Here is a 13,389-nt window from a genome sequence, read left to right as displayed (position 1 = left end):
TGCAAGTGGTATCATAACCTTGTAATACAAAGTACTACATCTGTGAGATGAATATTGTATTAAAAATATAACATTTCTCTACAAAATGTTGTGGAGCAAATATATAAAGCCTTATAAATTGGAAATACTCAAGGAAAGTACCAGCATCATAATATGAATACTTGAGTAAATGTACTTTGCTATGTGTGGTGTGAGCGGAAAAGGAAGCCTTATAGCGCTGATAAGAATTCAGTCTCCCCAGCTCTCTGTATAAATCTGCAGCTGCTCCCCCCTAGCCTGTAGAGCCGCTGCTTCACTGCCACAGCCATGGCTTTCTGCAAACTACTCACTGTGCTGGTACTGATCCACAACACTGGAGGTGAGAAGGGCAAGTACAATCCTTGGCATTATGAGAACATTATTCTGTGTTGACTCATCTGTATTCAGTTTGTGGAGGTTCATCTTTGTTTAAATGACTCTTCTACCTGTTTAAACTCATACTAATAGAATCTAATTATTTACCTTGAGAGATTGTTATAAACTACTTATAAAACCAGTGAAATTGCTCTGTTATTATAAATCATTCTGATGATATTGGTAGTTGTTCGACTAATGGTGATGACTGGGCATCTTAGTCTGATCTATGTATTTACAAACCTATGACTGCCTGTAACATGTTGTAGATTTAAAGTAACAGACATTTTGGGAAATACGCTGGTTTGCTTTTTTTGCCAAGAGTTAGATGAGAAGATCGATACCACTCTTATATCTGCCTGGTAAATATGAGGCCACAGCAAACAGCCTGTTAGCCTAACTTAGCGTAAAGACTGGAAACAGGGGGAAACAGCTTGCCCGGCTCCGTCCACAGGTAACAAAATACACCAAACAGCATCCTTAAAGCTCAATACTTAACACATCATATCTCATTTGTGTAATCTGTACAATTTTTTTGGTAGGCGGATATTATTACTTTTGAACAGAGCCAAGCTAACTGTTTCCCCCTGTTTCCAGTCTTTATGCTAAACTAAGATAAATGGCAGTTAGCTGTAGACTTATATTTAACATACAGACATTAGAGTGGCATCAATCTTCCTCTCAAACTCTCGACAAGAGAGCAAATAAGAGTTTTTCCCAAAATGTCAAACTACTCCTTTAACCCAGGACAATATTTGAACATGTCAAATATTTAAGACAATTTCCAACATTTTGTTGGGAAAAAAAAGGTGTAATTATTTTTTTTTTCAACCTTAACATAGCCTTTATAAAGATTCCTCATTGCTCTTTTAGGTTTGCATGGAGCTGAGATGAGGAGCTCCATCGTTGGGGGTAACAATGCAGCAAAGGGCAGATGGCCTTGGATGGTCCACCTAAACATAACATCTGACAGCAAGATCAAGTGGCGCTGCGGCGGCACCATCCTCAACGAATATTGGGTGCTGACCGCTGCACGTTGCTGGGATTCGTAAGTTTGTGTTTTTTTTGTGGTTTCTGAATTCTAATGTCTTCTTTTTTTCACATGACCCTCATCATCTTCCATAGTAATGAAACCCCTCATTACTAAAAGCATTTAGGTGTATCAAGGCTGCTATACTGCCTTTCATGGAGCCACCCTGGGGTCATATGCTTGAAAAAAATATTGTCAACCAATGGCGTTGTGAAATGGTACAATTCTTGTTAATTTACTCATGTAAAGCGTTGAAGGGAATTGATTATTGTGTAAACATTATAATCATATAAAACCCATAAAGTTCCCCTTTTCCCTCCTTCATGTTCTACGGTTTTAGTTGGACAGCTGGTCTGTTAAAGTGGGACACAAATCTACAATGCTTTTGTTTATTTTATATAATGTATAATAACTCTTTTACACATTTCAACATGTTTACTGTACCTGCAGAATTCATTTAAGAGTAAAACCGTGTTCTTTATGAAACATTTCAATAAATGATACTGAAATTGTCAATATACCTTTGAAAATTTTACTGCAGTTCATATAACAACAAAAGTCATTAAAAGTACAACTGTGCTATTACATTAGATTATGTAAACTAGCTAATTGTTAAATAAATCTTTGAACATTAAAATACTATGTGTTATATATTAAAAAATGCAATGGTTAATAGCCTAATACGGATGTAGAGGTCTGAAACACCATGTTGCAGTATGTTGTAATTAATATATAGATAGTGTCGTTAAAGACAGAAATTCTGAAAATAAATTATAATTTCAAAATTGGACATCCTTGATCTGACATTAACTAACAACCTCTAGATTACAACATGGCAGCTTAAACATCTTGATACACCTCATCATTGTAGTCTGTTATAATACTGAAGTAACACTGTATAAAACATGTTTAGATAAAGCACCTTAAGCAAACATGCTTCAAATTGAGACACATTGCTATAGCTGGCCATTTTGTATTTATTCAAACTTGCAGTAAAAGATTTTTGGCCACTTTGGGGCAGCAGAAACAAGCTATGAGAACAACTTTGATATATTGTCACCTTTTGAGTTGATACACTGGAGAGATACAGACATCCAGAGATCCAAACACAGAGTAGCATTAGCATTTGTTTGGAGTCTGATGATGATGAAAAATGCAAGTGCAAAATTTACACTTCTTTTAGTTCTGTGTTGTGTTTCCCCCAACTCCTGAGGGAAGTATCTAGCTCTTTAGCTGTTCTTTATCTGCTTTGTCTGCTTTTTCGTGTTGAGCAAGTAATTTGCAGGGGGGTTTTTTTTGTTTCTTTTTTTGTTTTTTTGCTGGAATTTCCAAACAATCAGCTTAAAGACGCCATAAAGGTCCATCGAGCTGAGCGAACTACAGAGTTGGTGATAATTCTCTGTGGGCTCATCACTACGAGTGATCTCCTTCACATTACACATTGTCATTTTAGCCATAGTTAATAAAAAAATACTAATTTTTGCAGCTTTAAACATACACAATGCTGGATGACACCGATATTAACTATATTGAAGCAAGTGGTCATTTGAGCTATTACTATTGAAAAAAATAATGATAACCCCATTAAAGCCCTTATGTTTTTAAGTTGAAATTTAAACCACAGTCAAGATGTCACACAGACAAAAGTGACTGGTCAATAACAGGTAGATTTGCCAAGATTATAAAATCTTTATTGGTTCTATCAATCAAATGGCAAAACAAGGAAATGCTTACATGTCGCATTTTAACTGATGTCCCCCATCTGCTGAAGCTTCATTCATGTTTGAATACTACTGTGTAGTGAATGTTTGTTGGGTTTTACAGTTAATGGAGCGTCATCCATAAATGCAGAAAAACTAATACATGTGTTTGTGTTGACAGACGGAGGAATCCTGATTATAGACGATCAATGGTTTGGGTCGGTGCATACCAACTGAGAAAGGGGGCTGTCCGCTACATGGGTATAAAAAATGTGATCACACACTCAAGGTTCCAAGCTGTGAGCAGTGGCTTTATCAATGACATTGCCCTGATCCACCTGAAGAAGAAGCTGATATTCTCAGATGAAGTCCAACCAGTGAGTCTACCCAGTGTCAACAACAACTTTGGCCCATCATCTGAGTGTTGGATCACTGGCTGGGGAAACCTTGGAAAGGGTAGTAAGGACACATAAAGTAGCCTATAAGATACTGTATAAGGACAAATGAAAACAAAAAATAATTGCCCATCAATCTCCTCTCAACAACCCATAATGACAAAGTTAAAACATGTTTTTAAAAATGTTTGCAAATGAATTAAAAACCAAAAACTAACATCTCTTATTTACAAATGTATTCAGACCCTTTGCTGTGGCGCTCCAAATTCTGTTCATGTGCATCCTGTTTGCTTTCATTTTCCTTGAAATGCACCTACAACTTAATTGGAGTCCACCTGCGGCAACTGATTGGATTACACGTACCTGTGTATGTAAGGCCCCATATTTTACATTGCATGTCAGGACAGAAACCAAGCCATGAAATCCAAGGAAATCCAAAATTGAGGCGAAGCGTAGATCAGGACAAGGGTATAAAACCATTTCTAAAGCTCTGAATTTTCCCAGGAGCACAGTGGCCTTAATGATTGTGAAATGGAAGAAGTCTGTAACTACCAGGACTCTTCCTAGAGTTGGCTGTCCAGCCAAACTGAATAACTGGGCATGAGGGGCCTTGGTCAGGGAGGTGACAAAGAACCCAGCAGTCATCAGACCTTTAGAAGTCCTCTGCAGAGATGGGAGAACCTGCCAGAAGGACGACCATCTCAGCAGCACTCCATCAATCAGGCCTTTACGGTAGAGCGGTTAAACATAAGCCACTTGATATAGGGCATATGACAGCCTGCTTGGAGTGCTTGGCTTTTAAGGACACTGATAACACAAGGAAAAATATTCTATGGTCTGATGAGACATAACACTGAACCTTTTTTGCACAACTGTTGAACACCAGGCACTGCTCATCGCCTGGCTAATACCATCCCTTCATTGAAGCCTGGTGGTGGCAGCATCATGTTATGGGGGTGCTTCTCAGCAGCAGAGACTGGGCAGAATTGAGGGAAGGATGAATGCAGCAAATACAGAGAGGTCCTTGAAGAAAAACGTGCATGTAAACTGAGACTGGGGCGACAGTTCACCTTTCAGTATAACAATGACCTGAAGCATACAGCCATGACACTTCCCAACCAATCTGACAGAACTTGAGAGGATCTGGCTGGAAGAATGGGATAAACTGCCCAAATCCGGGTGCGCACAGCTTATGGGGACTTGCAGAAGAAGACTTAAATCTGCAATTGCTGCCAAAGGGGCTTCTACAAAGAACTGAAATAAGGGTCTGGACATGTTTGTAAATGAGAGGTTTAAGCTTTCGATTTTTCATAAATTTGCAAAAAATTCTAAAAACATTTTCTCACTTTGTAATTACAGGTTACATCGAATGTAGACTGATGAGAAAATATGGCAGTTTTATCCATTTAAAATAAATCTACAACAAAATAAAGAGTGCAGAATGTGAAGGTCTCTGAATACTTCCTGAAGCCACTGTAATTCTAGTTCCTTAATGTTACTCGACTGTCAACAACACTTAACACTTTATAATGTTTTTCAAATTCAAAGCCTACCTATAAGAGGAAGATGTCAAGAAAATATCACTTCATCCTCTCCACTTGTGTGTGTCTATGCAGTTCCACTGCAGGATCCAGAAACCCTTCAGGAGCTGAAGATTCCCATCTTGAGTGAGAAAGACTGTAAGAGATGGTATTCTGAGATCACCCCGGACATGATGTGTGCAGGGTACATTAATGGAGGGAAGGATGCCTGCGACGTGAGTTTTGCTATTTAAGTCGGCTGAAATATAAGTTCAGTATTCTTTCATAGCAGAATGAATCAATTGTATTCAATAAATCAGGGGGTGTATCTTAAAGTATAGGTTTTCAGAGGTAAAGTATTTCAGAGGCAAACATAATAGTTTTTACTCTGCTACATTTATCGGACAGCTGTTTTTATTTGTTATTTTACAGTTTAATATTTTTTGAAAAAAACATGGGCCTCCAAGCTTTTTGGGTTAGGGCCAATTAAAAGCACTGTCTAGTTGGGACACCTTGTCACTGTTGTTTGTGAGTTAGTCAAGTCAAGTCACTTTTATTCATATAGCACATTTAAAAACAACAGAAGTTGACCCAAAGTGCTTTAAAATTGCGGCAGATGGATTAGCAATGCAAGTATATATAAATAAATGAATAGGTAGCAAGAGGATAAAATCCAAATCAATGCAAGAGAAATTAGAGATTTAAGAGAAACTGAATAAAACCAACTACAAATTATGATACATGTGGGGCAGGAGACTATTCCAGAGCAGCAACAGAAAAAGCCGGGTCACCTTTGGTGTTAAGGCATGAGTGGAGGACTGAAAGGTGTTGTTGTGCAGATGACCTACGTGACCTTAGGGCAGAAATCAATCAATCGAAAATACAGTAATGTTTTGCAGAGCTAAACCATTGAGGGCTTTATAAATAAATTAAGAGATTAAGATTATAAAATCAATTCTGTATTTCACTGGTAACCAATGCAAGTGTGCCAGAACAAGATTGATGTGTTATATTATTTTTTTTTTTGTACCAGTTAAAAGTCTGGCAGCTGCATTTTGAACCATTTATATTCGAGAAAGGGTGGAATGGGTCCATCCCATATACAGGGAGTTACAGTAATCCAGCGGAGAGGTGATAAAAACATGGATGACTGTTTCCAGGTCCTTCTGAGATAAAAACAGCATTAATTTGGCTGTAGTTCTGAACTGATAAAAGCTGCCTTTCACAACACTACTAATTTGTTTATTAAAATTAAGAGAGGTGTGTAAGAAGACACCAAGTTTATTAACCACTTTGTGCGAATTTGTAGACAGGGGGCTAAGCACATCGCTCAGGCTAGTTTGGAGGGCCAAATATAATTACTTCAGTTTTGTTTTCATTTACTTTTAAAAAGTTCTTCCCCATCCAATGTCATCTAGACAGTTAAAAAGATTTTTCAGTGAGCAAGGGCTGTCAGGTGTAACTGGCAGGTAAAACTGTGTGTCATCGGCGCAACAGTGATACCGAATATTGTAAATTTGAAAGATAGATGCATGAGGAAGCATGTAAAGTGAAAATAAAAGAGGCCCTAAAATTGAACCTTGATGGATGCCCTATTAAATGGGAGCAGGGGATGACAGTTCCCTATTCTATCTGAAAAGGTTCTCCCTCTTAGATAAGAGACGAAACCATGCCTAACTGGGGCCAACTTCGCCCTCCAGGTATTTTAGAAGAATGTCATGGTTGACTGTGCCAAATGTTGAGCTGAGATCAAGCAGACCTAAAATGGCACGAGAACCAGAACTGATAGAGAGAAGGATGTCATTGTGTACCTTCAATAGGGTGGATTCTGTACTGTGCAGAGCTCTAAAACCAGACGTGTCCTTCATCATAGATACTGGAAGTGTTTAAGTAGGAAGAGACCTGAGAGAACACAACTTTATCTAAAACCTTGGAAATAAATGGTAGCTTGGAAATGGGCCTGTAGGTACTTTGGTCACTGGGGTAAGGCTAGGTTACAAAATTGCATGTTTAAAACTGGAAGGGACAACTCAACCTGTTAAGCAGCTATTAATTATGGCCAAAATAATGGGACAAAATTGTGATAAAAAAACAACAACAAAAAAAATTCTTAAAGAGGCGTGACAGTATAATATCTGAGGGACAATAGACGGAATTCATGTGTGAGACCACCTCAGACAGCTGGGAGGATGACACAGGTTTAAACAGCTGGAGGCGACTGACTGGATGGTGTTTTAGAGGAATCAGAATCTGAGGGTGGGATATAAGATCTTATGTTGTGCGTTTTATGGCTGAAAAATATAAGAAAATTCTCACAGGCTACACTGGTTGAAACCAATGCGGTGGCAGCAGCAGGATTTATGGTAGAGTTGATTGTTCATGACAATATTCTAAGTTTGTGGGTATTTTTATTATTCAGTTCAGAATAATATTGTGCCTTAGTTGATTAAACAGAGTTTTGGTTAAGCTTTAAACAACTTCTAAAAACTTCGTATGAGACCTGGAGTTGTTAGCAGTTCCACCAAAGAGCCTCTTAAACTTCTCATGTTTGATTTCTATAACTGTTTAAAGTACATAGAGGTAAATGGATCCAATATTTCACAAAAAGGTAAAGATTCACTCGAAAATCCAAACAATGAAAACAAATTTGTGTATCAGAACTTTGTTTTTTCTTCTTTCCAACGCCAGTCATCATCTCACGACCCCTTAGCTTTATCATGTGACCCTTTGAAGGGGGCCGACCCCCTGCTTCCTAAATGCATAAAACTAGCTCCACCCCAAGCAGCTACAACAGTAAAATAGTACTGATGCATCATAATTAAAAATGTCATGTATATTAGTTACTGCAGACATTTTGCTGCAAAATGAGTACTTTCACTAGTGATACTTTCAATGCATTTTGTTTATAATACTGTACTTCATAGTACTTTTACTGAAGTAGGATTTTGAATGCAGGAATTTTACATCTAATTGAGTATTTTTATATTGTTGTATTGGTACTTTTAATTAAGGAGTGTCTTCCACCACTGATAATGACCGAGCTATTGACCTATTCCCCCAACACTACCATATTTATCGGTTTTATGGTTGTGTATCAACTCCACAAGTGAAAATACAGAAGGATCGATGCAAAGTGTAAAGACTACCACAATGAGTGTGTGTGTGTGTGTGTGTTTTTTGTGCTCCACAGGGAGATTATGGTGGCCCCCTGGTGTGTCGTACAGCCGGTGGCTTCATCCAGGCTGGCATCATGAGTAATGGGAATCCTGATGGTTGTGGTCTCCCAGGCCGCCCTGGAATCTACACGCAGGTGTCCAAGCATCTGCGCTTCATCAACGATCACATCCACCAACGAGAGGAAGCCTCAGCTGAGGTCTAAATTTCTGAGAAGCTGAAGCGGTCCATGTCTACTCACCTGACAAACCAACTTACCCTTTAAAGCCTTTCCCCTGTGTTGTACTGTCAAGTCCATGTAGTTCTTTATGCTGATTGACATGTACTCTGATTTGTTCAACTAAATCCTTTGCATTAAAGTTTGAAAGCATTGATTTTAGTCTCTCTATATGTATTGGAGAAATTCTGTTCGCATGCTTCAAACACGTCAACAAAAACAGACATCTACAACGGCTAACACAGAGTATACCCCAACTCCCAAAACAAATTACTCCAGTTGTGACGGGTAACTACACACATTTACTTAAGTACACATTCTAGGCATTTGTATTTTACTTGAGTATTTAAGTTTTTTAAATTTTATCAAACTTTTCCAGCGCATAAACTAGCTCCACCTTGACCAGCTACAGTACAACAGTTTAGGTTTCAAGATTCAAGCTTTTCTGTTTTCATTTTGACATATGAAGGTCATACATACAGTACGTAGAATCAAAATATTGTTTCTCATGGACCAATTGGGAGGGGACGGGGGTGCTGGCCAGGGTGTAAAAGCTGTTGAGGATGCGCACAGCTCAAAGGAAGACGCTGTTGCAGAGCCTGTTAAAAGAAGTCCTGATGCTCTGGGACCTCCTGCGGGATGGTAGGGGGTTGGGGTAGTACACAAATCTTTTACAGTGTACGGATTCCAGCTTTCTCAAATTGCTTACTATATTAGTTAACAGTAGCCAAAGTAACATACTTGGGCACGTGGTCCTGTGGGCTACTGCGTAAGATAAAAACACTAACCAGTATACATTTTTTTGGAGGAGTAACTGAAGTCCAGACCTTAAGTATTTGGACAGTTACACATTTTTGTTCTTCCAGGTCTGAGCTTCAGCAAATTCAATTTGAACTAAAATAATGGAAACTACATTAAAGCGCCGTGTCTCAGCTTTATTTTTAGCAGATTTACATCAGTATTGAAAGAGCTGTGTCGGAGATATACATCTTCTAACATATATGGTCCAAATTGCAAGGGTTCAAAAGTAATTGGAAACTTGCTTGTCATTTCAACATTAGTTCATGCTCACTTGTTGCTCAGAGTTGACTGAGAGTCGAGAGTTTCCACTTAGATGGAGTTGGTGTTGTCTGTCAACATAGTATAAAATAAACAGGTGACCATGCAAGTGAGGAAGATAATACTGTGGCTAAAAAAAAAAAAGCTAAAATCTATCAGATATCAAAACTAGCTGGTCTGGCAAAATCAACAGTTGGGTACACTCTAAAAAAAGCAGGTGTGTACAGGAAAACTAGAAAATGGCAAACCACCTGGTAGACTGAGGATCACCAGTCTTTTGGATGAGCAGAAAATCATTTGCATGAAGAAAAGCCCCTTTATGACTGCACAGCAACTCAGGAATGCTCTCCAGGATGTAGCTGGACATGTTTCCTGGTCAACGACCAAGACAAGACTTCAGGACCATGACCAGAGAGGATTCACCACAAGATGCTGGTAAACCTCAAAAACAGAAAGGCCAGACTGCAGTTCACAAAATCACACAAAAAGAAACCGGTAGAGTTCTGGTACAAAGTTCTACGGACTGATGAAGAAAAAGTCAACCTCTATCAAAGTGATAGAAATAGTAAAGTATGGAGAAAAAAGGAGCAGCTCATGACCCAAAGCCACCACCTCATCTGTCAAACAGGTTTATGGCAGGTTTTGGTCTGCTGTTCTGCTAGCATGGCACTTCTGGTATTACAGTACGGGTTGAAATTATTGGCACCCCTGAATTTTAAGTACAGAATTTAGACTATCTTCAGAAATAAATACACATTAAACAGTTTTGTATAATCAGAATATCTAATAAAATGTCCAAAGTTACTGAACAACAAAAAAATGTTTTCATACAGTGAAATAAAAGAGACATAAAATGTACACTTGACATAATTATCTGCACCCTTTGGATGAATTTAAATTTGTTTTCTCAAACAAAATAAAAAATGTGTTGCTGTGCTCGATTTTCAGCGTTCAGATGACTTGAATTAACCAATGAAGGATGGTTTTACTGCATAAGAAGAGGCTGTTTTATTCCAGTTTCTTTTTCCTTGACGAAAACAAGAGATCTGTCTGAGAGGATGAGTCAAAGGAATGATGAAATCAGAAGATTACCAGGGAATTTTAGAGCCAAATGTGTCACCCAGTGTTAAAAAACTAGGTTTGAAGCAAAAGTCTTGGGTCTTTCAGCAGGACAATGACCCAAAGCAAACATCCATCAGCATAAAAGACTGGTTGAAGAGGAAAAGATGGACTGTTTTAAACTGGCCAGCAATAATACTTGACCTAGATCCCATGAAAACCTTTGAAGAGAGCTAAAGTCTTCCATTGCAAAAAGAACCTCTACAACCTCAAAAGAGCTTGAACACACAGCAATGGAAGCGTGCCAGAAACTACCAGCAGACAGCTGCAAGAAGCTTCTAGATGGTTACAAGAAACGTTTAGAGGCTGTCACTCTTAACAAAGGTTCTGCAACCAGATATTAGTGAAGGGTGCCAATTATTGTATTATTTTATCATTTTACTATTATGCAAGTTTTTTGTTTTTTTCTTTGTTCAGTAACCTTGGACATTTTATTAAAATATTCTGATTATACAAAATTAGTTAATTTGCATTTTTTTTCCTAAATATGTTCTGAAGTCTTTACTTAAAATTCAGGAGTGCCAATACTTTCAACCAGGACTGTATTTAAGGACAGATCTGCATATTTTGCAGGTTACACTAGTGTTTGCTTCATCCTTAAGTATATACTTAAAAGTATTTCCATATACTTGATCCACAGGTACTGGTTTGCATCTCTATCTATTTTTTGTTTACGTCAAGTAACATGTAGAAAGGCGATATTTGAAGCTTTCTCGAGAACTGCTCATCCAAAAAACTTCACACTGCACCATTTCCTTGGGTCCTCAGCAATGCACCCGACAAGTTTGAAGTTGATTGGATGACCGGTTTTGAAGAAAATCGAAACACACAGACAGGCAGGCATCCATTTATAGTTAGATGCTTTAAAAAAAACAAAAAAACAAAAAACAAAAAACAAAACAAAAAACAGTGTAGGCATCATACAGTAGCTTCAGTAAAGTGATGAAATGAGTAGATTTGGGATACCTGAGACATGAGACAGTGCAGAATATGTTTTATCCTGAATTTAAAGAAACTTACTACTGATTTTAAAGGAAAATGAAAATTGTCAGAGGTTTAACAGTGTTGGGCATTGATAGATTGCATTAAGATATTACGGACTTCTCATTTGTCTATAATCTTTTCAGGCAAAATATGCATTTTTACGTAATCCTGGGGTAGAGGCCCTTTTTAAGAATCACATTTTAATAAAATTATCCCAAACCCATGGCAGGATATACTTCAATTAGAGTACTGGCTGGTCTCTCTATCTCTGGACAAAATATAATGAAGCTGCTATGTGTTTCTACCTGATGCATACTTAAAAGCAACAAGATTCTTACACAAAACAAACAGATTGGGAGCAACAGGGGACCCGAAATGTTTTAATCTGGGCTGCTCTAATGGTCAGTGTTACTAAAGCTGATGTCATTCATCACTAAATGTATGATACTGTGTGATGGGCAGAAATGGGAAATGTTGGACCAAGTCAACATGTATGAAAAAAAAAATATATATATACACACACATACATCAATAATCAAACCAGAAACAAAAACCCTTGACTTTGACAAAGTAACACAATTGTAGCACAATCGTTTCATTGCAGGAGAAAACCTGCAAAAAAAGAGGAAACCTAAATTATTGGTCAACTTGCTGACCTCCCAATTTAGATATAGCAGAAACTGATACTACATTTTCAAATTTTGAAGGCTCTGCCCTGTGTTAAGATAAGCAGCCTCAAATGCTGCTGATGCTTGACCAGATTGCTGGGAATACTTTCCTTCCATCAGTCAACACTTCAGGCTGATTAAAATGTCTGATGTAGAAATGCTTTCAAAAATGTATCAAAACATCATAGCCGGTAAGTCAGGCAAACAGGAAGCTGAACATGAGAAAAACAGTAGTTGCTTAGGGCACCAATGTCTTTTCACATCCTTAACCAGTGGTTCCCAACCCTTTTCTGTCTGAAATACGTCCTGAGCTATGGCAGATGAACTTTCATCAAAACAACCTGTCATGTTCCAAATGAGTCGGATGTAATTTAATACTATTCTTCATATAACAGAAAACTTCCTGTGGAGTTATCAGGAAATTATGGCCCGTTAAAATAAAGCATTGCTGTTTTATTTCCCAACATTGATGCCTACATGCTGATTCAAATCATTCTCTCTGCAGCCAGGAATAAAACTGGTGGAGAAATACAGAATAATTTACTTTATTATGTTGATCTTAGTATCGACAGATTTCGAAATGCTACAATCAGCGTAAAAATACCCATTGTACTGTAAAATGTAACCCCCCTAATGGACATACAGGTTATCTCCAATAGGGTGCTCTCTTAAATATTTCTCTTAAATAGCAGGCACAGTGCTGGTTAAGACTTCATTACCCATCACCATTTCATCATGAATTCATTAAGACGTTAATCATGTGGGGGAAGAGTTTTGTTAGCATTTTACTTTCTCCAACATCTGCTATTGTTAGAGACTTAAAAAGGGGTTAGGTCTATTTGCATTTGATGAACAGCAGTCTCTTCCTGTTTCAAGCTACAAAGTAATCAAGTGGGGTCCCATTCTGTGTATGTCACATTACTATTCAGGCTAACTGCTAGCTATCTTGAGTCTTTGGATGAAATGGAAGATCGATTTTGTGTGTCTTCTGTTCTCAGTTTATCGATTCAAGTAAACAAGTTGACACAAAGATCGGCACCCCAGTCTGTGTATGCTGTTTAGTTAATCCAGGCTAACATAATGCTAATTGAGTCAATTTATCTAATTAACTCTTGTCTAGCTACATCAAC

General features: G+C 37.9%; 1 protein-coding gene across 3 annotated transcripts; it reads left to right on the top strand.

Annotated features, from left to right (window-relative positions):
- The first annotated feature begins 232 nt into the window (after positions 1 to 232).
- On the top strand, positions 233 to 8,586 carry LOC120788232 (tryptase-2-like). Of its 3 annotated transcripts, none has more exons than XM_040123837.1 (5): positions 233 to 358; positions 1,267 to 1,441; positions 3,305 to 3,582; positions 5,135 to 5,274; positions 8,229 to 8,586. In XM_040123837.1, exons 1-5 carry the CDS (start codon positions 307 to 309, stop codon positions 8,415 to 8,417), a joined length of 834 nt encoding a protein of 277 aa, XP_039979771.1. In that variant the 5' UTR covers positions 233 to 306; the 3' UTR covers positions 8,418 to 8,586. The 3 variants fall into 3 exon arrangements, with proteins under 3 accessions (XP_039979771.1, XP_039979769.1, XP_039979768.1); XM_040123835.1 differs by having other exon boundaries at positions 244 to 367; positions 3,305 to 3,579; XM_040123834.1 differs by having other exon boundaries at positions 244 to 367.
- The last annotated feature ends 4,803 nt before the right edge of the window (positions 8,587 to 13,389 follow it).

Source organism: Xiphias gladius, chromosome 3 (assembly GCF_016859285.1).
Source record: "Xiphias gladius isolate SHS-SW01 ecotype Sanya breed wild chromosome 3, ASM1685928v1, whole genome shotgun sequence".
Classification (NCBI taxonomy): Eukaryota; Metazoa; Chordata; class Actinopteri; order Istiophoriformes; family Xiphiidae; genus Xiphias; species Xiphias gladius.
This window is presented reverse-complemented; position numbering and strand designations above follow the sequence as displayed.

What these genes read in the sequence shown, in the direction of transcription:
- LOC120788232 (XM_040123834.1), top strand. Translation starts at nt 307, where the DNA reads ATGGCTTTCTGCAAACTACTCACTGTGCTGGTACTGATCCACAACACT. An exon ending in CAACACTGGAGGTGAGAAGG is followed by an intron (nt 368 to 1,266) that starts GCAAGTACAATC and finishes TTGCTCTTTTAG; the next exon opens with GTTTGCATGGAGCTGAGATG. An exon ending in GCTGCACGTTGCTGGGATTC is followed by an intron (nt 1,442 to 3,304) that starts GTAAGTTTGTGT and finishes TTGTGTTGACAG; the next exon opens with ACGGAGGAATCCTGATTATA.